The sequence below is a fragment of the Balaenoptera ricei genome, chromosome 10, assembly GCF_028023285.1.
Source record: "Balaenoptera ricei isolate mBalRic1 chromosome 10, mBalRic1.hap2, whole genome shotgun sequence".
Taxonomy (NCBI): Eukaryota; Metazoa; Chordata; class Mammalia; order Artiodactyla; family Balaenopteridae; genus Balaenoptera; species Balaenoptera ricei.
The window spans coordinates 36,320,521-36,346,127 of NC_082648.1; the positions used below are offsets into that span (position 1 = coordinate 36,320,521).

Below are 25,607 nucleotides of genomic sequence, written 5' to 3' on the forward strand. Positions count from 1 at the left end.
AACTGGATGCTCTCTGAGCTATCATGCATTCTGTTCTTGTGTAGTGTTTGGAGTGCCCTTGGAGAGGGTTGGGATTTCCTTTTTACTTTTCATACAAAATTAGCACCCTTAATGGAAACAGCACACTTACGTGCAACTCCAGCGTTATTGTACAGGGAAATGGAGAATTCAAAATTGGGGAAAACACTAATTTGAACACATTGTTTGATATGTCTATTTTAAGATAGGCATATTTAGTGGAAAGAGGGGAAATGTATTAATACGTTCTTACATTATCGCAAAGTAAAAAAGACACTTGAATTGGAAGTAGCAGCATGACTTATGAACTTCTGGGAAAAGGGAGCTACTTGGAATCGATTCAGCTTGTGATAGGCTACATGTTAGTGAGGATGCTTTACAAAAACAAAAAATATAAAGTACACTCAAGAAAAGTCATACCTACTGATGAGATTGAAGGGATCAATGCCCAATGTCTACTAAAAGTAGAGAAGGTTCAGAGAACAAATCATTTCATTAATAACAATGATCAAAAAAAAAATAACAATGATCAAACATTTTCATATGTTTAATTGATACATCCTCTTCCTTATAATTCTGGTTGAGAAGTGAAAGATAATATGGAAACTAAGAACCAAAGAAGGAAAGAAAGAAAAAGGAAAAGAAGAAAAGAAAAAGAGAAGAAAAGTCTTGCTGAGTTGACACAGATGGCGATTGGGGTCCTGGAATGGGTAACAAGAACAGTCTTCAGACAAACTGAAGCCTGAGTCTGTTGAGGAGTACTCTGGGTTTTGGGGAAATTGATCTTTGTTTTGCCCAATATCTCAGTAAACATTCTGGAATGTGCTGGAATTGTTTATATCAACCATTTTCTTCTGATGAGCAGGCCAGTTTTCAGAACAGCCAGATGTGAGGGAGATCAAGGAAGAAAGCCCTCGTGAGAATTACAAAAGGAGCTTCTCCTGGCTGGTAGAATCTTCACTCGTTGTGAGTGATATCATTCACATTCCTTAGCTTTTGTCATTGAAGACATTTTACATCCTCTTTTCTTGACATCTCTCAGTCAATAACACCATTACCTCATTGTAACAAGCATGATAAATTGTAACTGTTAGTAGAATAGATACTTCTAAATTAACAACTGGAAATTTTTTTTAAATAGCAAAGTCAAGTATACAGAATACACAGAGAGCAGAAATAAAATCAAATATATTATTTAGAAAATTAAAAGTGATCAAGATTAATTCCCCTCTTAAAAGACTTGAGAGTAGGAGATTAGGGAAAAAGTAGGAGAGTAGGAAAAAAGTTATAACAAAATATTTTTTTAAAAACCAACCTACTCCCTTTAATGTATAGGTGCATGTGTATGTGTGCATGCATGTGTATGAAGAGAGTGAGCATGAGAGAGAAAGATGTTGCTTGCAAATATTAGACAATTGACAGTTTTAAAACTTTACTGGTATAGATGCAAAATCAATTCATTATTTCGCCACAAACAAACCTAGATGAAATCAAAATAGTAGAGATTTTACAGGCTACATTTTTTTTTATCATAAATCAATTAAATAAAACATAAACAGGTAATGGGGAAACTTGATTATATGGAACAATCTGGAAATTAAGAATTATCTTTCTAAAGAAACTCTAAATCACAAGCTAAAAACAAAAATTACAAAACTATACACAGAAAAAAGAAAACATTATACCAAAATCTCCAGAGACAGCTAAAACTGTATCAAATTTAAGGAAGGAATACAATGTAAAAATTAGGGAAAGACTGGCAAAATTAACCAAAAGAAAATACGTAGACAAAAATCAATATCAAAACTTGGAAAATGAGAAATAGGAATGAAAATATTTAAGAAAGTATAGATATACTCAATTGCATTGTTTGAGAAGGCCAATTAGAAAACAACAATTTCTAGCAAGCTTGATTAAGGGAAATATGCAGAAAGAAAAATCATACAAGTTTAGAAATGAGAAGACATAATACAGTTAATACTATGAGAGTTATGAAAGAATATCATCTACAATCTATAATAGGCATTTTTAAGACCCAGAGGAAATTGATGATTTCTTTGCAAAATATCAAAATTGACCAAAGAAGAGGTAGAATGCTTGCATAAACTAAAGGGAGTTAAAATGTGTGGCAGTTTTCTTACTCTACGTATATCTATACCCTGGTCATTATGTATTTTTTTACCTCTTGACTTTGCACTTGACCATAAGACTTTCTTTAACCAATAATATATGGGTGAAGGGCAAGTATGCCTGTCTGAGTTTAACCTTTCAGAGGCTTCAGGTGTTTCTGCCCTCTCTCTCTTTGCCTCTGACACAGCCATGAAAAGGATATGGAGAAAAATAAGAAAAATAATTATAAGCTAGTTCCAAATATTTTTCTTTGGCTCATTAATTTTTAAATAATTCCTCTTATTTGATAACTTAGGGGAGATCATTTTTTCAGTTGTTTAAGAATTTACAGTGTAATGATAGCAAGTTCTAGTTTTGTTTCAAAGTTAGAATTTCTGATTTGTCTGCATATTCTTTGATTTTATCATGTATATATAGGTTCTGATGCAGAGATACTCATATAAAAACAAGTTCTGTTATGTCATATTCCATTTGTTTAGAAGGTATTTGAAATAAAATAAAAATTATTCTTGGAGAAAAAAAGGATATACCCTCTATAGTCACCTCTCCAAGGAAGATGGTACAGAGGTGCCAGCCAAGGCCAGCAGAAATCAGTCTGTAGACAAGTAAGCAAGGTCAGTGCAGATGAGCAGAGCTGTTCCAGATAATCTGCAGACCTGTAGGAATAAAACACGGTTGTTAAATCTTTGAGTTTTAGGTTGGTTTATTATGCAAACAATCCTGAGTAAAAGCAAGCACATACCAATGTTATGAAAGTTCTTCCATCATAATTAGGGCACAAATACAAGAAGGTTTCACAGCTGATTTTTCTCTTATCTTAAGAACAGGTAATTTCAGGATATGTTGGATCTTTCCCTGACTATAGTAAAAGGATGTAAAGATTCTTAGTTCATTTATCAAGCCAGACACTTATTACCAAAACTTGATATAATACCAATAAAAGAGGAAGAGACAGAGAGACAGTGAAAGAGATATAAATAGAGAGAGGCAGAGAGAGAAAGGGGAGGGAAGAGAGAGAAAACTATAGGCCAATCTCATTATTAAATACACAGTGAAATTCATAAACACAACATTAGTTTAAAAATCTAATTAGTAACTCACAAAATTACCATTCAACTGACGAAGAATAGTTTGTCAAGGAATACAATTTTAGTTCAATTCTCTCTTCTGCTTCTGGCATACCAATTCTATATTTATTAGACTGACTGATAATGTCCTACAGCTTTTGAATGCTCTATTCTATTCTTTTCACTTTTTTTTTCTCTTTGTGTTTCAGTTTGGGTAATATCTTTTGACCTATCTTCATGTTTTCTTATGCTTTCCTTAGCTTGTTGAGTCTACCAGTGGGCCCATCAAAGGCATTCCTCTTTCCTGTTATCATGCTTTTCATTGCTAGAGTTTCCATTTGATTTTATTTTGATAAATGTACCATGTGTTCTTGAAAAAAATGTGGTTATGTTGCTGTTGGAAGTTATGTTCTTCGCGTGTTCATTACATCTTCCTTATCTTCCAGATCCAGTTGAGAAAGGTGTGTTAGAGTCTTCCACTAAGATTGCAAATTTGTCTGTTCCTTTCTTTTGAAACTATAATTGGATGCATTCAGATTTTACTGGCCGATATCATTATGAACTATTCTTCTTAATCTTCAATAATGCTCCGTGCCTTAAAGTTTACATTTTCTTTTATAGGAATAGTCACATCAGCTTTCTTTTGGTTAGTGTTTGTAAGGTATAGTTTTTTTTTTTTTTCCCTCTCATTGTCTTTTTGAACTTTCTGTGTACTTGTATTTAAGTGGCCTCTTGTAAGCTGCCTGTAATAATCTTTTGGCTCTTTATCCAGTCTGACAAGCTTATTCTTTCACTTGAACTATGTAGTCCATTTGCTGGTAGACATGCAGATGTATCTCCCACATCTTCAAGAAAGGCCTGTTGCCCTGCTGCAGGGCGCGTTACCAGCAGACTGCCTCCACTGTCAGCTCCCTCAGGGTCTGCCTCAACTGCAGGGGAGCACTGCACCCCACGTCTCCCTGCTTTGTCTAATGCTGCATGTATCTGGGGATTGAGCAAGTTGTAAAGGCCTGGCCATTTCAAGACAACATAAGACAACTCCTGTTCCTCTGCCCCATTCTCCTCCCTTTGGGCCTTTCCTTTTTCCTAAGGCATGGCCTAGGATGGAAGCCTGACAGACCTCTGTCACCTCAATCCTGACTGAGATCTAGCTCTGCTCTTCAGCGTTTCCAGACATCCTTCTAAATCCATCAAATGTCTTGAGGGGGAGGCCTGTGGGATTCTTGGAGGCTGGTCTCTGTTTCCTCAGCCCTACAACACTAGGATACATTCATTCTGCCTTTAAGGCCTTTAGGACTAGCTCCTGGCCTTCTAAACAGAGCAGAATTTAGCAAATATGCTCTGGGGAAAAAAAAAAAAAAACCTGAATTTGAGTCATCTCAATTTTCTAACTTGTCACACCAGACCCCTAAGCCAACAGCTTTGCTGATCTCTATTTTCCCCAGCGGGGGCTCTCTCTGCTTGGGAAACCCCAAACTTTGCCTGTGGCCATGCTCAGAATCAGCAAAATCTCCAAGCAGAAACAAAGAAAACAGCTGGAGATCTTCTCTCAGCTCAGGAAGCTTCCTCCTCTTTGGGATTTCAGTTGTTCTAATAAGCCTTACTTAGATAGCTGTTCTGACGCCTTGAAAAATAGGATTAAAAAAAATTATCCAGTTTTTCTAGTTGTTACGGTAGGGGCATTGGTTTGCCATAGCATCCCACCAAAGTGGGAGACTCAATTATCTCTTAAACCTTCTTTTAGTCTTCTCCTTCTTTGTGCATTCAACTGACACATCCCATTGATTCCATTTCTGCAGTTTGCTTGGATCTTCTGTCTTTTTCTTTCCATGTCCACCACTTTTGTTTGGTTACTCCAGGGTGATTCCAACGTCACTAGTCTCTCCTGCACATCCCACTAGACTTCTCTGTAGACTAAACATTGTTAGGCATAACTCTAATGATACTAATTTCCAGCTAGAATTTTTCCATGTCTTTTTGCCACAATTGAATGTCAAATTTTTGTCCCAAGATATTTCTTGTTTTATGATTCCTATTGCTTATGCTTCACGCAAACCAGACTATTTAGTGCTCCATTAACATACTCCGAAAATCGGCACTACTTGCCCTTTGTCCAAGTTATACTTAGTCATTTTCCCTTTAAACATATGCTTTAGAAATCCTACCCGTGATTTGAGTCACCATTTAAATGCTGCCTCTTTCATGAAAACTTCTTTTATGCTCCAACAAGATCTCATGAGTTTGCCTCCTCTACATCTTCCTGTTATGTAGAGTTAACTTGTCTTTTGGTGTTTCCTAAATTCTGTCCAACATTATATTGATTTGGGTATCACCACTGCTAAAACGTAAAATTTCGAAGTCAGGGACCTATTTGTACTACCTGGTAAAATATACATTTATTAAGCACATTTTGCTCAACAAAGAATAATAAAATAAACATTGGTAAATGAACAAAAGAGTGAGTCACATAAATGATCAAAAATAAGCTGATGACAAATTGTATACAGATTTTCTAGTGTAGGGACCTTTTCTCTCCCTTTTTCACTTTGTTCTTCACCATATTTCTGCAATATTTGGTGGGGGGGGGGATATATTCAGATTACCTGTAATGATTGCTTGGACCAAAGTCAACCTCCTCCTTGCCTTTTCTTTGTTAGCTCCAAAGCCATTGTACAGAGAGAGATAATTTGGGGCAAGTACAAAATATTCCACAAAGCAGCATAAAATGTTTGTCTTAATTTACAGTCAATCTTAAAGTATAAAAATTCAGTATTTGCCCCACAAAGTGCTTTCAGCACCTCAGAAGGATAACATAACCCAGATCCAAAGTGCCATTGTGTTGTTATCTTCAGTTTCTCACGTTATGAGGTCATGCTTATTACTCATGTAGTTGGATACTTTACATGTCTTACAAATCCTTCCCAGAAACAGCCTCACCCTAAATAAAACTGTTCAAAGTGAAGACCCTTAGTTTTAAAGTATAAATAAGTAAATGATGAAACTTGGTAAAATGATCTTTTAAACCCCATTTGGAACAAAAGAGCATCAATGAGAAATTTTATAAATGATGCAGAGAAACATTTATTTCTGCATCAGCTAAACTCCTTTCTCTATCGCCTGCAAAGGATCAACTGTCATGTTCTATAAAACTCTGTGAGTCATATGAGTTTCCAACAAGCACGTATCACTGGCTGTCATCGACTGATGTGGACTTGAAGTTGGGGAAAACAAGCATAAAGGTCTCAAGCTTGAAATATTAATAATATAGTTGAAAGAAATTATAGCAGGAGGTCCTTCTCGCATCATTGGATAATCTGATATAAGCTATTTTGGTTGTATCTACATAAGAAAAAAATAAAACTATTTAAATCAGTAAATCTGATTTTTTAAATGGGCAAATTAATAGCTAATTGAAGCTGTGTAGTCTGTACTTAATACATGTAAATTATGTAAATAAAACAATATATATGTTGTGATATGCATAATTTTAAATCCAGCACTCTCTATCTCTATACTCCAGGATTAAATTGAAAAGCAACTGAGGATAAACAGCAAAGTCAAGGGTATGGACTCTGAAACCAGACAGCCTAGGTTCAAATCCCAGCTCAACAATTAATTATGTAGCCTTAAACAAGTTAATTAAAATCAAGTTTCCCATAGATTGCTTACCTTGATAGGAGTGTTGGTTACTGGGTGTAAAAATTTGTCAAACCCCATTTAACTGAACACTTAAAAATCTGTGGATTTTATTTTATATAAATTACATCTCAGTTAAAAGGGAACAAAATTGTTTAAAAAGCATTTCTATAAGAAGGGGGAAAAAATCACTCTGCTTATCACATATGTTTGTCGTATGGATTAAATAAGACTGCATACAAAATGCCACAGAAATCATAACTATTATCATTTGAATAAGTGATCAAAATTTTGCAAGGTAAATATTGCTGCCCTTTTTTGTTTTGAACTAATGAAGGAACAGTCTAGAAATGTGTATTAACTTGCCAAATATTTGAAGCAGAGCATTAAATCTTGGTCCGCTGAAGGTCAGAGTTTTCTCCACTCTAAGAGAAAATTACAGTGTGGACTTTTTAAAGGAAGTTTAGCTGGATTGAATGAACAGTAAAGTGTAGATTCTGTTTTATCTTGTAGTTTAACCATGGGAAAAGAGCACAAAGTTTCAAAAGTTTTAGTTTAAAATATTCTGTTCACAGAAAATTTTAGTTTGAAAGTTTACAATTGTAAATCTTATAATAGGGTATAATAGGGAGGGGTAGTAACATTATGGAAGATGGGAACTTCATTCTTCCTTTCTGCTACCTGCTAAGGGAATATTTCATTGTTTCAAATATGTTTAGAACTGGTACTTTTCAGACTGACAGCCTAATGGACGATACTACCAAACAGATAAAGAGACTCTATTTCTTCCTCAGGTATGTGGAGAAATATACATAAACATATGAAATTGGCTGCAAACATGTTGGTTATATGGTTTGAATAAAAAGAAAACCACCATGAACTATATGGTGGCTTTCCAAATGACACATTGTAGGTTTCATCTAAAATTATTTATAATTCCTATATAAAATATTTCTATAAAAAATGTTTCCAAATATCTGCTAAAGCACAGGTGAAGTTAGCTCCACTTTTTAGCTCATCACCTCTTGCCATATGATGAATGTGATCTTAAGAATTAAGTAACATTTTAAATAATAAACCATCAACTTTGATTCTATATAAGTATTGTGCATTCATTCATATCTTATGATTCGTTCTATTTTTTGAAATTCTAACATTTTATAGAAATTATGTAAAAGGTTTGACTGTTTTTGGGGAAACGTCATTTAAAATACTTTTTATATAGCTCATCTTAATATAAAAAAATCATTATGCTTCCTTTATTCATTCATTAAAATACTACTAGCAATCACATTCAGAAAGAAAAAACCTGCTCTGTGATTGGTATACAAAGGCATCCTCAAAGAACTTTCAGTTTAGTGAGGGGAAACAGAATTTACACTGAAGTGACTATCATAAAAATCAATATTTAAGGACACCGTTTAACCCAAGAGCAATGGGAGCAAAGCAAGAAACATATTTCTGAAAAGGTAACTTATTCTAAATAGAGAAAGTTCAGATTGGAAAATCTTATCTTTGATACAATAAGGATATGGTAGATTTAACAGAGGGTGACCTGGAGAGAGGAACTAAAATAAGCAGAGACACAAGAACACAGGAGCAGAAACCCAAGGGTAGAAAAATAAACAAGATATTGGTTTAACTACACAGTTCAGGTAGTAGAGAAATGGGAGATAAGTATCTGAAAGGATGGTTGGAGCCAGATTTTGAAGGTCTAAGAATGCTAAGATAAAGAGTTTGGACTTTTATTCCCCAGCCTCTGAAATCCTGGTTTTAACATTGTTCTAAGCAGTGATTCTCAAAGTGTTGTCTAGGGAACCCCGGGGAGCCTCCATGGGTTTATAGAGTGCATGATGTCAAAACTATCTTCATAATAATACTAAGATATTAATATCATTCTCATTGCCTCACAAGTTTACTGTGGAGTTTCCCATGATGTCACATCACAAAAGATTAAATGCAGAAGCAGCTGTAAGAATCCAGGTGTCTTCTCTTGAGCCAGACATTAAAGAGGTTTATAAAACATAAACCCATGCCATTTTTCTCAATAACAGTGCTTTGTTTTGGAGAATATAGTTATTTTTTATAAGACTATATAACTTACATTAACAGGTAATGGCTTATTAAACTTATTTTATAATAAATTAATAAATATTTTTAAAGTTCTCAGTTATATTTCTGATATATAAATATATAGTCTCAGTAGATATAACTCATCTAAATAAAAGCTCTTTGGAGTCTTCACCAATTTTTAAGAGTTTAAAGAGGTCCTGAAACAAAAGGTTTGAGAACCATTGCTGTAACAGTAACTTGGACTTGATACAGATTTTATCATGGCCTCTAGAGGACACATCCAGCCATGTCGTAAATGTGGGGAAATCTGATTCAGTCACCAAAATTAAAGGACATGATTTAAAAAAATTTTTAATAGCCCAGTAAATCCAAGAATATCATTTCAACATGTAATCAATGTAAAACTTGTTGAGATATCATGAATTCAAAAGAACATCATTTGAAATTCCACCATCAATTCTTCTTGAGACTTCACTGAAGCTCTTCTATCAGAGGTGCCATATCCAGGTGCAGCTTGGTTGGCTCGGGCCAGGGTGTCCCGAAGTCTCCCTGCTTCAAATCACCTGGGCAACAGGCTTCTAAGGAAGATTCCTGGCTCTTACCCAGAACTTCCAATCATCTTTTGTGGAAGATCCCATCTGCATTCAATCAAGAGTCCCACATTGTTCTTAGGAGCACTGCCATTTAAAATTCTTGTTTCAGGATATTTATGGTGTACTTAACAAGTTTACAAAGAAGCACCAAAAAATGGTGGTTAAAACACACATGGAGTCAGACATTTCACTCAGCTGGAATTTCAGTCGCCACTGACATAGGTGTTTTTCCACTAGAAGGTATCTTGTTTTCAGGCAAAAATTGAGAAACCCTCACGTTTACAGAACTTGTCCAGATAAAAAGAATTACTCATGGGTCCCTAGTGAGACCTAAATTCATCAGACACCACTCTGCCCTCATGGAAGAGGAAAGTGTGGATTAAACCTGAGCTTCTGAGACTTTAAGATACAAGAGAATCACCAAAGATTGCAAAGCCTAAAATATTTATTATCTGATCATTTACAGAAAAAATTTGCTGTCTCCTGCTCTAAATCAGTGCTTTTTAAACTTTAACAAATTAATCTTTCAGGGATCTTGTTAAAATGCAGATTCAGATTTGGTGGATCTGGAGTCAAGATTCTTATTTCTAATCAGCTCCCAGGAGATGCTGCTGGCCCACTGGCCACCTCAGAGCAGGTCTGAAATGCAGGACCTCAGGCCCCAACCTGCAGTCCCACTGAATTGGAAGCTGCATTTCACCAGGATCCATTGATGACCCTCATGCCCATTAATGATTACACCAGAAGCACTGAAGTAGATTACAAAAAAGGAGTGTGACCTTTGACTTCAGACAAAGTAGAATTGGAATCCCTCTCTCTCATTAGGCATGGGGATGTCTGCATGCAACTCAAGCTCTCCAAATCCCCTTTTTTTCATCTCTAAAGTGGGAACAAGAATACTTTGTTCACCCACCTCATAACTGTTATGAAAATCAAATATGACAATGGAAATAATTTATAAATAACACTAACACATATTGAAGGTTTACTATATGCAAGCCATTATGGCAAATAATTTACAAATAAAGAGACTGAGGTTCAGAGAGGCAAAACAACTTGTTGGGAATCACATTGCCAACTAGAGAAGAGTCGAACTGGTACACAGTCCTGGCCAGTAGTTACCTGCTCCTGTACTTTTTATGACCATATAATTGTGCCACCTTGAGGGTCTTTCAGCCCTATTCAAATGCCTGTGTTGGTGGCTTCCATTATTTTTTGCAATCATATTCCAAAATACATCTCCATGCATAAATGAAAGAAATCTACAGTCTGGGCCAGTAGGGTAAATGCTGCAAACCATAGTGCACACACTTGACCTTGCCAAAAGTCAAAATGCAATGAAGTAAATAAAAATAGTCCTAACCCATGTCCTACGTTAAAGCAACTTTGTTTAATTAAGGTCAAGCTTCCAGAAATCCAGGAATGGTCAACTCTCATGATGACTAAATCACATATTGAGGGAGATAGCAGTGTACACTGCTCAATTATATAGTTTCCTGGTCTTTGAAATCACCTTTGAGTATTGCTCTCAGGACAGCTTTGGCAGCAAAGCCTCCATCTGCTTATAATTTCCCTTGCATTTTCTTGGCTTTTTCAGTCCTTGCTGTTTTGCCCAGCAGGAAGTCAAATTGGGTGAATCGTTTTCACCAGACAGTCCCCATCTCTGCAACTCACTTTCATTTTCCCTTCCTGCCCTAAGTAGAGGGTCACAGCTGTCTTTGAAAGAGCACTTTATAAAAGATGCAACAGCATCCTCTACTGACTGTGGCTTACTATGTCAAAGAGGAAACAACCCACTTTAGTGTGATTTGGATCATTCTTTAGTGCATTTATCAGTGCTTTTTATTTTCTTATTTTAGGCTGTTTTGGAATGAAAATAAAACCTTGGTGCTTAAACTAATTTTTAAAACCACTTTATTTAGGTGTATGACTGACATAGAAAAAGCTGTACACATTTAATGTATGCAACTTGTTGAGTTTGGAAATAAGAATATGTCAGTGAAATCATCACCCCAATCTATGCCATAAACATACCCATCAGATCCAAAAGTTTCCTTCTGCTCTCTTTATTATTATTATTATTATTTGTGATAAGAATGTTTAACATAAGATCTGCCCTCTTGAACCATCATACACTGTTGGTGGGAATGTAAATTGGTGTAGCCACTGTGGAAAACAGTATGGAGGTTTCTCAAAAAACTGAAAATAGAACTACCACCTGACCCAGCAATTTCACTCCTGGGTATATATCTGAAAACAACAAAAACACTAATTTAAAAAGATACATGCACCCCAATGTTCACAGCAACATTATTTACAATTGCCGAGATATGGAAGCAACCTAAGTGCCAATCTACAGGTGAATGGATAAAGAAGCTGTGGTATATATATACTACTTAGCCATAAAAAAGAATGAAATTTTGCCATTTGCAGCAATATAGATGGACTTGGAGGGCATTATGCTAAGTGAAATAAGTCAGAGAAAGACAAAAACTGTATGATATCACTCATATGTGGAATCTAAAAAAATACATGTTAGTGAATATACCAAAAAACAAGCAGACTCACAGATATAGAGAACAAACTAGTGGTTACCAGTAGGGAGGGGAGAGGGGCAATATAGTGGTTAGGGGAGTGGGAAGTACAATTATTGGGTGTAAGATAGGCTCATTGATGTATTACACAATACAGGAAATATAGCTAACATTTTGTAATAACTGTAAATGGAAAGTAACCTTTAAAAACTGAATAAAAAATTTTAAAGTAAAAAAACGTCTCCACTATCCCTGAGACCCTAGGTTTCCAAAGAAGTACTCGCCCCCATCTCTCAACACATATAACATGTTTGTATACTTTAAAACTAGTTCACAAAAGTATTATACATGATCCCATGGGTCATGATAAAAGTGGCAATTACAGCTAACATTTTAAAAACTTATTGGAGAGAGGATTCTGGGAAAATGGCAGAGTAGGAATCATCAAGAATCTGTTTCCCCTCCTAGAAAACAATTGTACTGGCAGAACCATTTTGGATCTCTGGCATCTATTGAAGATTTGCAACTTCCAGGGGAAGGCTTGGACAGTAAATGGTGATGAATTTTAGTCAATTTCACCTTTTAGCTCAACAGCAACTACCTGTACCCACTCCCCAGCCCCAAGGCAGACAGCCATGGATATGTTCCTGGAACAGCTTGCACTCAGCTTGAGGAATCCAGGGTGGGCAATAAGGACCTGTCCTGAAAATTTGGGGATCTATGTTCTGTTCACCGAGAGCTGCCTCTGATCATGACAATACAGACATGGAAGCAGGCAGTCACTGTTAAACACATCTCCACATACACACCCAACGTTGCAAGCCCCTCACCTTCAGGCTGAAGCAACTTCCAGGAGATTTAAAAGGCCAGATCTTTTTCCCTCCTTTACTTTTCTCCTTTTAGAAGCCAGACATTAAAGACAAAGACATTCAAGAGCAATTGCTTTCGAATTTATAAAGTCACTGTACGTGGTTAGGGAAAGGCACAGGCTCAAGAAAGATCTGAGAAGACTTTAAACTTATACCCAGGTTTATCATTGGCACAGAGACAGCCTATAACAGTCAAAACCAAGAGAGAAACAACAAAAAGCAAACCCTGTGAAAATGGGAGAATCTGACTACCAGAATTTCCACATGATTAAATGTAAATGTCCCATTTTCAACAAAAAGTCACAAAACACACCAAAAAACACAGGAAGGTATGAACGATTCATTGGGGGAAAATAAACCAACAAAACTGCCCCTGAAAAAGACTAGATGGCAGATCTACTAGATAAAGACTTTAGAACAACTGTCTGAAAGATGCTCAAAGAACTAAAGGAAGACATAAAGTCAAGAAAATGATGTATGACAAAATGGAAATATCAATAAAGACAGAGAAAACCTGAAAAGAAAATTTAAAAGAAATTCTGGAGTTGAAAATACAACAATTGAAAAGTAAAATACACGAGGGAAATTCAAAGGCAGATTTAAGTAGGCAAAATAACCCATGAACTTAAAGACAGGACAATTGAAATTATCAAGTCTGAGAAACAGAAGGAAAAACGCTTGAAAAAATGTGAACAGAGCCTAAGGGACCTGTGGCACACCATCAAACAGACAACCATATGAACTGTGGGAGTCCCAGAAGAAGAAGAGAGAAAGGGACAGAGAAGTTATCTGAAGAAATAATGGCCAGAAACTTCCCAAATCTGATGAGAGACATGAACAAAAGTATACAATAAGCTCAATGAACTCCAAGTAAGATGAACTAAAAGAGACCCACACTGACACACATTATAATCAAACTGTCCAATGCGAAAAACAAGGAGAGAATATTGAAAGCAGCAAGAGAGAATCAACTCATCACATTCAAGTGATCCTTGATAAGATTTTGGACAGATTTGTCATCAGAAACTTTGAAGTTCAGAAGGCAGTGGGCTAATATATTCAAAGTGTTGAGAAAAAAAAAGCTGTCAGCCAAGAATCCTATACCTGGCAAAACTGTCCTTCTAAAGTGAGGCAGATTAAGACATTTCCAGATAAACAAAAGATAAGGGAGTTTGTTACCACTAGATCTGCCCTGCAAAAAAACGCTACGAGTAGTCCTGAAGATTGAAATGAAAGAACACTAGCTAGTAACTTAGCTATAAGAAGAAATAAAGATGTCAATAAAGGTAAATAAATGATTCATTATAAAAGCTTGTATTACTGTACAATTAGTTTGTAACTCCACATTTTGTTTTCTACATGATTTAAGACTAATGCATTATGAAAATCAATTACTGGTTTATGTTTTAGGTCACACAAGGTATAAGATGTACTTTTGTGACACCAATAACTGAAAGACATGGGAAGGAGCTGTAAAGGAACAGAGTGTTTGAACGTTATTGAAGTTAAGCTAGTATAAATTCAAATGAGAGTGTTAAAACTTTAGAATATTAAATGTAATCCCCATGTAACCACAAAGAAAATAGTTATAGAATATCAAAAAAAGGAAATAAGAACAGAATTAAAACATTTTATTTAAAAAATTGACTAAACACAAAAGAAGACAGGAATTCAGGAAATAAGGGACACAAAAAGCACCATAAGGCATATAGAAAACAAATAGCAAATAACAGAAGTAAGTACTTATCAGTAATTACTCTATATGTACATGAATTAAACTCTCCAATCAAAAGATAGAGATTGGAAGAATAGATTAAAAAACATGATATGCTGTCATGTCAACTATATGCTGTCTATAAGAGACTCACTTTAGTCTGAAGACACAAATAGGTTGAAAGTAAAAGGATGGAAAATAATATTTCATGCAAATACTAAACAAAAGACAGCAGGAAAAGCTATACTAATAGACAAAATAGACTTTAAATCAAAAAAAGGTATAAGAGGGCTTCCCTGGTGGCACAGTGGTTAAGAATCCGCCTGCCAATGCAGGGGACATGGGTTCGAGCCCTGGTCTGGGAAGATCCCACATGCCGCGGAGCAACTAGGCCCGTGAGCCACAACTACTGAGCCTGGGCGTCTGGAGCTTGTGCTCCACAACAAGAGAGGCCATGATAGTGAGAGGCCCGTGCACCGCGATGAAGAGTGGCTCCCACTTGCCACGACTAGAGAAAGCCCTCACACAGAAATGAAGACCCAACACAGCCAAAAATAAATACAAATAAATAAATAAAAATTAAAAAAAAAAGGTATGAGACAAAGAAAAACATTATATATTAATGTTTCAATACATCAAAAATATAATAATTAGAAACATTTATACACCTAATGACAATCAATATATATGAAGCATAAATGGACAAAATTGAAGGGAGAAATAGACATTTCCGCAATAATAGTTGGAGACTCCAATGCTCTACTCTCAATAGCAGATAGAACAATCAGACAGAAGTAAGGAAATAGAGGATTTATTACACAATAAACTGACTAAATCTAACAGACATATACAGAACACTCTATCTAACAACAACAGAACACACATTCTTCTCAACTTCACATGGGACATCTTCCAGCAAGGACCATATGTTAGGCCACAAATTAAGTCTACATAGGTTTAATAAGATAGATATCATACAGAATATCTTTTATGACCACAATAGATGAAGTTAGAAATCAAAATAGAACTAAAACTGGAAAATGCACAAATTCGTGGAAATTAGACAACACACTCTTAAACAACAAATGTATCAAAGAAGAAATCACAAGGGAAATTAGAAAATACTTAGAGATGAATTAAAATGAAGACACAATATATCAAAACTTATAGGACATAGCAAAAGCAATGCTAAGGAGGAAATTTATAAACACATTAGAAAAGAAGAAATATCTCAAATCAACAACCTAACTTTGCAACTTAAAGAACTAGAAAAAGAAGAACCAACTAAAAATAAAACTAGCAGAAGGAAGAAAATAATAAGGATTAGAGCAGAGATAAATGAAATAAATAACAGAAAAACAATAGAGAAAAAATCAATAAAATCAAAAGTTGATTCTTTGAAAATATGAACGAAATTGAAAACTTTTAGTTAGATTGACTAAGAAAAAGAGAGTAGAATCAAATAACTAAAATCAGAAATGAAAGTGGAGACACTACAACAATAAGAAATACAGACAATAAAAATGATTATAAAAGAGTAACATGAACAACTGTGGATCAGACTTGGATAACTTGGATAACTTAGATGAAACAGACAAATCTGAGAAACACAAAACTTAACAAGACTGAGTCACAAAGATGTAGAAAACCTGATTAGACTGATAACCAGTTAGGAGATTGAATCAGTAATCATAAACATTCCAACAAATAAAATCCCTGAACCTAATGGCTTCACTTGTGAATTCCATCAAACATTTAAAGAAGAACTAACAAACACCAATCTTTCTCAAACTTCAAAAAAATATTTGAAGAGGAGAGAACACTTCCTAACTTCTAACTCCTCATTCTCTAAGGCCAGCATTCTTCTGACACCAAAGCCAAAGACTCTACGAGAAAAGAAAACTATAGACAAATACACTTATGAACATTGATGCAAACTATGCAACAAGAAAAAATATTTGCAAATAAAGGACTAATATCCAGAATAAAACTCAACAACAACAAAAACAAATAACCTAATTAACAAATGGGCAAAGGACTGGAATAGACATTTCTCCAAAGAAGATATATGAATGGCTAATAAGCACATGAAAAAACTGCCAAAATTACTAACCATTAGGAAAACAAATCAAAACCACAATGAGATAGCACCTGACACCCACTAGTATGGCTACTATCAAAAACATTAAAAATAACCACTGTTGAAGAAGATATGGAGAAATTGGAAATTTGGAAATATTGGACATTTGTACTGTTCATGGAAAACAGTATGAAACAATATGATGGGTCCTCAAAAAAATAAACACAGAACTACCATATTATCAGCAATTCCACTTCTGGGTACACACCAAAAGAATTGAAAGCAGGGTCTCAGAGAAATTCTTGTACATCCATGTTGATAGCAGCATTATTCACAATAGCTAAAACATGATAGTAACCCAATGTCCATTGACAGCTGAATGGATAAGCAATATATGGTATATACAATGGAATATCATCAGCCTTAAAAAGGGAAGGAAATTCTGACACATGCTACAACATGGATGAACGTTAAATAGGGAGTTATTGTTTAATGGGTACAATGTTTCAGTTTTGCAAGATGAAAAGGGTTCTGGAGATGAATGGTGGCACTGGTTGCACAAAATATGAATGCACTGAGTATCACTAAACTGTGTATTTTTTTAATGGTTAAGGTGGTAAATATTGTGTAATGTGTATTTTACCATGATAAAAAAATTTTAAGCAAAAAAAATTTAACCCAATTTAAAAGCCTGACCTTGTACCAAAATTTTACAGATTAATATTTTCAGCCACAAAGTGAGAAAGATACTATAAACAGCTCAGATTTATAGTTGCAACCATGATGTTCAGGAAGATCTAGTGATTTTTCCAAGGTCACAGAGCTTACATAAGCAGCAGAACTGGAGTGTAGACCCTCAGAACCTGCCGTCTACTCACTATAGTGCTTTCGAGGCTATTTTCTGTATTTAAAATGAGGGAATGTAGCTAATTTGGCACTTTCTACCATTCAAAGAATATTCACAAACATAAACTCATTTACTCTCACAATTTTTATGTTAGGAGGGCAAGCAATGCAATTTTTCTTCTATCCATTTTACAATTTACAATACTGAGGTTGAGATTATGTGTTTTGTTATTATACCGGAAAGATACAAAATGGCAGAGTACATTAAAAACTCAGATCTTCTTAACTATGAAACACTGTGAACAGAACCTATCTTTGCTTTGTTTTGTAAACTGAACAGTTTCTGTGTAGTAAAAGTGAAAGAGTAGTGATCTACCCCCTTCTAGAACTGTGTTTTTTACTCACAATTAAATATCAAATAGTTTTATTTATATAACAAACGTGGTAAAATGTTAAAAATTAGTGAATCCAGCTAAAGGACATATGATAGCTACTTGTACTATTCTTGCAGGTTTTTGTAAGTTTTAATTCTGTAAATTTTTATAGATGAAGTTTAAAAATATGAAGGTATAGTCAGATAAATGCAAACTGAATAAACTGCCAACTAAGGCACCAGACACAATTTACACATATAAACTTTTAGAGTTGAAAAGTACCTTGGAAATTATTTATTTTAAATCCCTTATTTTACAGCTGACGAAACAAACCTAAAGTTTAATGTTAACGCTATTTGTTAATATTAGAGCCTGGTCTAGAAATCTGAGGTGTCCCCGAACCCTTGCTGAGTTTCCTCTTTTTGTAGCATAAAGTTTCTCCAAAAAAATTATTGCATTAAAAACAATTTCTTTGGCTCCTGGAAGCCAAGGAAGATTCTATATTGTTAAGAATATTCTCAGATTGAAGTAGTGAAAAGAACACATGTATGTTTGTATGACAGAGATACAGATATGGATCTGATAAGGATATAGGTAACAGTGTTCAACTGGGTTAAAGAGAACTCAAAGACAGTTCACCTACTCCATTGCAAGCATTTGCTTCTCAAGCTCTTCAGAAAATTGCAGAGGAAAATTAATTTGACATTTTTTCTTTATCACGCTGAGAAATAGTTAAGAGTGGCCAGCAGATGCCACTGTTGTCAGTTGTAAATAATTTTTCATATTTCAAATAAAGGAGATGAGTCATTACAGAAGGAAATAGGATAAGTGTAACAAAAATAATCATGTTATCTTAAAAAAAAAGTAACAAAATAATGCATAATTGGATCTTATTATTTACCTTTAAGCAAAACATTTAATTATACACTTGGTAGCTAAAAGATATGAACTAAATTGTTAGAAAAAAATTAACAAGGAAAGCTGTAAGTCTTCTATGTTTGAAAAGAATAATCATGCTTAAAAATTAGAAGCTGATGCAATCACCAGTGTTGACTAATAGCTATATTTAATAGCCAAGATATAGCCTACACTGATGAGTGACATCAAGGAAGAGTAAAATAAAACATCAATTCTATTCTTTTTTGTTACTATTGAGACATTATAAAAATAATTTTGTATTTCTCAAGCCTACACTCAATGGTGAATAAGCTGTTACTACAAAATTGGCTGTTAATTATGTTACTCTCTTATATTTCCATCAATATTCATAGTGTTAAGTATTTTTAAAATAATTTAAAACATATAAATTAAAGCAGACCTACATGGCCTATTCCATGAGAAAAAATATGATGGCTATTGTTTACTTCTAGGCTGGCTTCCCAAATTCCACAGTGGAACATGATTTATAACTCCTGGAATCCCTGTATCTTCCTGAACATATTTTTGGGATGACTCTTCACTTTTTTAAAAACATCAATCCCACCAAAATTCTGTAAATTATAGTTCAAATAGATTTGTTCTTATATTTTCATGTGGATTTGAATTCCTGCATATTTTAATTAATTGACAAGAAACTATTAAATCTATGCTGTAGTCAACACTCTGTTAAGTAGCTGTGAGGGATTCAGAAGAGAATAAACATAGTTTCTGTTCTTAAGCAAAGAATACAGTAGAATAAAAAGAAAGGTTTTGTGTCGAGAGTGAATAGGGGTGGCAGAGGAGGACATATTTTTGTTTTATAAGAGAGGTGAACACGGTTTTTGGCTGAAAAAAAGGAGTCAGTAGAGAGAGAAAGGAAAAAGAGAGAGAATAATCTGCTGAGAAAGGTCCTGGGTAATTCAGAGTGGGAGGAAATCAAGAGCAGAGATGGGCAGATTGGCCTTTGATATGATCAGGGAAATCTTTTCCCCTTAAGGAGTAGGAAAAATAGACAAAATAGATGTAGAGAGTGCTTCACTTTAAATGATAAACAGGTATAGAAAATCACTATACACTGCATAGTAATATTTGTAACTAAGGTACAGTGCAAAAAGCATGCTTTGTGATAAGAGATTCTCAAATGTTTTAAATCACATTCACATAAAACTGCTTGACTCCCTTATATGTTTGTTTCTTTCCTTTTTTATTTTTTTTTATTGGGGGGTGGAGTTTAGAGGGTGGGGAAAGGCAGGAAAGGTGGAGGACGGAGAGGTAAAACAAAAAATAAATAAGCAATTCTCAGAAAAAGGAACCTAATAGCAAAAAATATATGAAAGGATCTTCATCCAACCTAGTAATTAAATAAATATAAATTCAAACAATGAAATACTATGCTCTGCCCCATAAGATCAGAAAAAAATTTCACATGTCACTGAGGATGTGGATACTCTAAAATTTTTACACCCTGCCAGTGGTAATTTAAATTGATTTAACCCCTTTAGAAAGTAGTAATTTGGCAATTTCTAGGGAAGTTTAAGATGGATGGATGTAACATATTATTGTTCAAAAGGATCTACTCCCTCCCTTGGGAGAGGATTGTGAGTCCTCACTCATTTCCATATGTCTGGCCATCCTGCATTGTAGAGGTAGTATATTTCCCTGCCCCATTGACTAGGATTTGGTCATGTGATTTAATTTGACCAATTGAATATGAGTATACATGGGTACCCCTTCTATGAACAGAAGCTTTTGAAGTCATTGCAAATTTTTGTCAGCCTCCTGCCCATATTTCCATGAGAAGGGTATACACTGGACAGGAGCTGTTTCCATCCCAGCTGCAACAATTTGAATAAAATCTTTTTAGAATTTCTGAAGTGATTTTAGAGTTATAGACCTTTTGGTGAAGAATCCTTTTTTTTTTTTTTAACCTGTAAGGAAAATGAAAACAAAGTCCTAATGTATCACACAAATATGTTTATTACTTAAATGTTTATAAATTATAAGATTTTACTTACGAATAAAAACATTTCTAGAAAATGTTACACAGTTTGTAATAATGTTTGTAACTGGTTTCAGGCACATAGTGCAAAATACTTCTTTTCTGATACAGAGATCCCTAAATGTTTATCTAACCACATTGGCACAAAATTGCTTTAGTACCTTATATGGTACAATATACCCCTAATAAATCTTTGAAAAAGAAAAACTCTGTGGGTAAAACTAGTACACTACTATTTACTGGCAAAAATCTATTAGTAGATTCAGTTTTCTTGGTTTATAAAGTAGGTTGCCATAGAAAAATATTATTTGTCTATGATTCTTTTAAAATCACATTATTATATAATACACAAATTATTCACCTGAAAAAAATCTCTTAATACCTGAGAATTTGTCCATGAATAGTTAATTTTTATACTATCTTTTATGTTCTGGCTTTGAGACACCTCAGATATGAAATAACTTGAACATCTCTAATAAAAATTTTGCAAATGTAAACATAATTTTATGTTTACCAAAATAGTATCTTCAACATGTCAATAATTCTTACTTTTCTACTTGATTAGTAAAATACAGTACTTAACTGTGAGAAAATTAATTTTTTAAGAGTAGACATATACATATATAAGATCTATAAAGACATGATAGAATATAAACATTATAAAAACAATGTATTGCTCTTATAAGTACAATCAAATTAGAGGTAGGTGTTTTAAGTCAAATTCTACTATATCATATCTTCTTCTGTATTATTCCCACAAAATTTCATATTTAGTATTTAACCAAAGCATATATTTTAAATACAAAATTATACCATAATTTAGGATGATTTTTTTCAAGCACCATAATGCACAATTAAAAATTAAAGGAAACATAAAACAAGGTATCTAAGCTGTATCAGTAGAAAGTATAATGGCTATGTACTTTTTTGATGTGACTATTGATTTGCTATTCACCTGACAGATTCAATATGTTTATGGCAGTTTTAAATAAGTTCATTTTCCTAATTTTTACTTGCTCCATTTTAACAAGTAGAATAAACATTCACTGTACAGTAGGATACCAGAGCAGAGATTTACATGTGTGTTTATAGGCATAATGTAATTGTGGTCCAGTCCAAGCTGTTAACAGCAATATTATCTTGGTATAATTCAAGCATCCCTGTATACCCTACCATAAATTACTATATCCTTTTAAGGATCCAGATTAGAATCACATATCGTTCAGTTTATTTTGAAGGCCTTGAAAAATTAAGCAGTGATGTGACTCCCTGATGAGCGCCCTGAAAAAAAGGCACAGACATTTTAGACATGGAAATCTCAGGAAGGGAAGAGTAAAGAAACAAGCACCAGCTATTTGCAGGTTCCAGAAAATGTCTCCTCTTTGGGACACACTTCCCACTTCTGAATGTTCATATTACTTGAATTGGGAGACCAGTAGTCATGTGAGGAATACACTTTCCACAGAACCCTCCACATCTACCGTAGACTTTGGTTCCATCCTGAAAATAGGAAGAGGCAGAGATACAGGAGAATCTGTTACAAGCTAGTATCTGCGTGCACAAAGCAGAAAAAGCAAATGCTTTGAATCATGAGGTTGAAATAATTAGCCAAGGTTTCATACAACAATTACACTTGAGGTCAAAGATCATGCCATTTCAGGATTAGTTGAAATTTGTGGTCATGGGAATTAGATAATGTGAGATTCATATTATCTACTTAATGATTATAAACCACACTCTAATTTAGACAATTCATCTCAACCCACTTATTTTTCAACAAGATATCTATTTGCTTCAGTGAGTTTATTAAAACCTCTCCCAATCTGTTGTCTAGCATTGCCATGATTTTATATAAGATTCTCACAGACTAAATAAAAGAAAGATATTATGCAAACTTGACCTTAACTGAATCCAAGCCATATTAACCTCAAATATCTCCTGGAAGCATTAGAAACACAGCCTGAAGAAAATATTTAGAAGGTGATAAAATGGGGGGGCGGGTAATAAAACTGGACTGAAAGCAGGAATTATAATTAGACAAGGACTAAAAAGGGAGATTCTTCTTTTTTTAGGAAATCAGAGCTGCTCATTGAGGAATGGGTGGGCAGAGGCTGGTGAAGGAGGTGGTCAGGACATGCTAGATTTTCTTTCCAAACTGTCTTCCATCTTTAGGTCCAAAAGTCAAAAGGCATTTTAATAAGATAAAGCAAAAATAGCTTGAACTCCTGTAGTTTCTAGAAAAGGTAAGTTTTGCTTTGTTTTTGTTTTTTTAATCTAAGGAGGGAGAGTAGAGAAGGAAACTTTGGGTTCCTGGAACTTTTGAGGATGAAGAATGTTTTGAGATCAGGGGCTTTTGAAGTTGCCTCTCCTTTCAGAAGCTTTCTAAACTCTAGAGAGTCTGAGTAAACAGAGAAAGGAATGGCAGTAAAAATTCCAATTTATATACATTCCTGTTCGCAAACGGATTGTATAAGTAAACCCTTAATCTTGCTTAAATTTACTGGGAAATGAAAATATGCGTGCATTTCCATAAGTACATTCGGGTTTCACAAGTCTCAGTTTCACACCAGGCAACAGATCTCAGGAAATACCTTCATGTGCAAAATTTTTGATTGAGGGAGAAATTCTCAATTAAATAAACAAATAATCTTTAGAATAGAACTTAAATAGAAGCAAAAGGAATGACTGTACTAAATATTCATTTTTACTGCTGCCCTCAGCCAGATCTCATTTAACCAAAAGATACCTAAAAGCTGGATAAAATCAGAATATCTCATTGCACTCTCTAAATTTTCTACTTGCTCAGAATATACTTTAACTAGGTAATTAATTTATTTCCATTCTTCTACCAAGAGGGATTAGACCAAAATTTGCCAAATAAATATTTAGAAATAGCCATTTTTAAAAAGCCTACTGCTTTCCCATATGATAGAAATAATAAAAATTTAAATTCTTTAATTATAAATTGAAACACAATTCCATAATATTCAGAAATATAATGTTTTAGTCTCTGATTATTAGAAAATTGAATTTCATTTACAAGTAGTATTCATATAAATAGGAGTGTAACAGAAGTCACTTTTATCAAAAGAAAGAAAAATTATAAAACCTTAGAGTGGGCAGGGGGTTGTTGATGGTGCTGATTTATGTGCAATATAGGTGAGGACACTTATAATGTAGATCCTGATTTACTATAGATAGAATAATGCTATCTAAGACGTGGTAACTCCAAGTACTAGGAGACATCTCATAAAGAGTATGTGCTAGTACACCATACCAGCATCAAAATTAAATGGATTCTACTTTAGATAATACATATTCTATAGGTAAAAACCAAATACCAATGTTCTCTAGATAAAGGTAGACAGAGGAAAATATGCATACAGCAATAAAAAATGTTCCTAATTCTTGAAGAACCTATGAAGGATATTTGTTAAGTGACAAATGGCTCCAACCTCAGCTCTATCACTAAATCAAAGTAGTGAGGTAAATAAACCAAAAAGTTACCTCTCACTTTGAAATATTAAAACCTACAAACCTTTAATAATTAGAGTATAGCTAAAAGCACTACCTCTTTTTGAAGTACCTGCATTTCAAGCCATCAACCCCAAACTTGAGCTACTTCAATCTATATGCTCTGGCATTTGATTTCATGTTCAGATATCTATAGGCTAAACATGAATGTGTATGTATATAAAACCTGCATAAGCACATGAATAAAAATGAACCCAATTCCATAATTTCATAAATTAATGTTATATTTCATTATATGTAATATAGCCCATCATATGCAATAACGCATTAGTCATTAACTTCATATAACTCTAAATTTAAAGTAGAGGACCTTTAATGCTAGTTCATAGCACAGAAGTATTTCAGACAGGTTTTTTGGTCCAGCAGGACTTACTTGTGATCTGTGAATGATGACAGAGGCATAACTGCCCTGAGCAAGCCACTTTGCTGTACTGGATATCTTCATCCCAGTTCCAGCCAAATTAATGCTGAATTGTCCCTGGATTGAAAACAAAACAAAATAAAAATAGATAGAATTCATAAAATATTTAAGCATGCACTTGGCTGGAAACACCTGAATTGGAATTATATAAGAAAGGACTCGAATTGATTTTCAAGATTCTTTCTTTAGAAAATGAAAGAATATTGATACAATCTTACACTAAAGAAAATGAATAGGCTAAAGACTTTTTAAATTGATTACAAATAAGTCTTCTCAATTACAAGAGACAACTGAAATAATACCAGATAATGTTATTTGTGCAAAAGTAATTCTGTCCAACACTAGGACTCTAGGGTTGACAGTTAGAGCTTATGCTCCTGTAGCAACAGCAAGTCCAGTCAGAAGGGGTGTTCACAGGGATTGATACCAACCAGACTTAACATTTCTCCAGTTTCAATTTTTGACCCCTCGTTGCTAATTTCCCTAAGTTACACCTGTTTAATGTATTTCCTAGAATCTTCTGTTACTGTGCCCTTACCTTTTGTGTTAAGAATGTTACTTTTTAACCTACCACACAAAACTACTGAATGTGATATTATTGCCCCAGTTATCATGTGCTTTTAAGTACCCAGAAGTACTTATGTGGCCGTCTGATGCCACATGATTTACACACATGGTATGTGAGCCCCCTAGTGGCTTTATGATCTAATTATTTTCAAGACACAAGAACCAGTTTCATGTCAAAATAGTCCAGACTATCTCTGCTAAAAATTAAACTTTAGGGCTTCCCTGGTGGCGCAG

At 34.3% G+C, this 25,607-nt stretch overlaps 1 protein-coding gene across 7 annotated transcripts in view; it reads right to left on the reverse strand.

Annotated features, from left to right (window-relative positions):
- Positions 1 to 21,748: 21,748 nt before the first annotated feature.
- ADAMTS20 (ADAM metallopeptidase with thrombospondin type 1 motif 20) overlaps positions 21,749 to 25,607 on the reverse strand; it is a 297,000-nt gene continuing 293,141 nt past the window's right edge. For 6 of the 7 annotated variants that reach the window (XM_059935681.1, XM_059935680.1, XM_059935679.1 and 3 more), the window contains 2 exons: positions 24,759 to 24,863; positions 22,063 to 22,351 (listed from right to left, as the gene is read on the reverse strand). In XM_059935681.1, coding sequence (XP_059791664.1) covers positions 22,262 to 22,351; positions 24,759 to 24,863 — 195 coding nt within the window. In that variant the 3' untranslated portion in view covers positions 22,063 to 22,261. Of the gene's footprint in view, positions 22,352 to 24,758; positions 24,864 to 25,607 lie in introns of all 7 variants that reach the window. The other variant, XM_059935677.1, reaches the window with a different exon arrangement.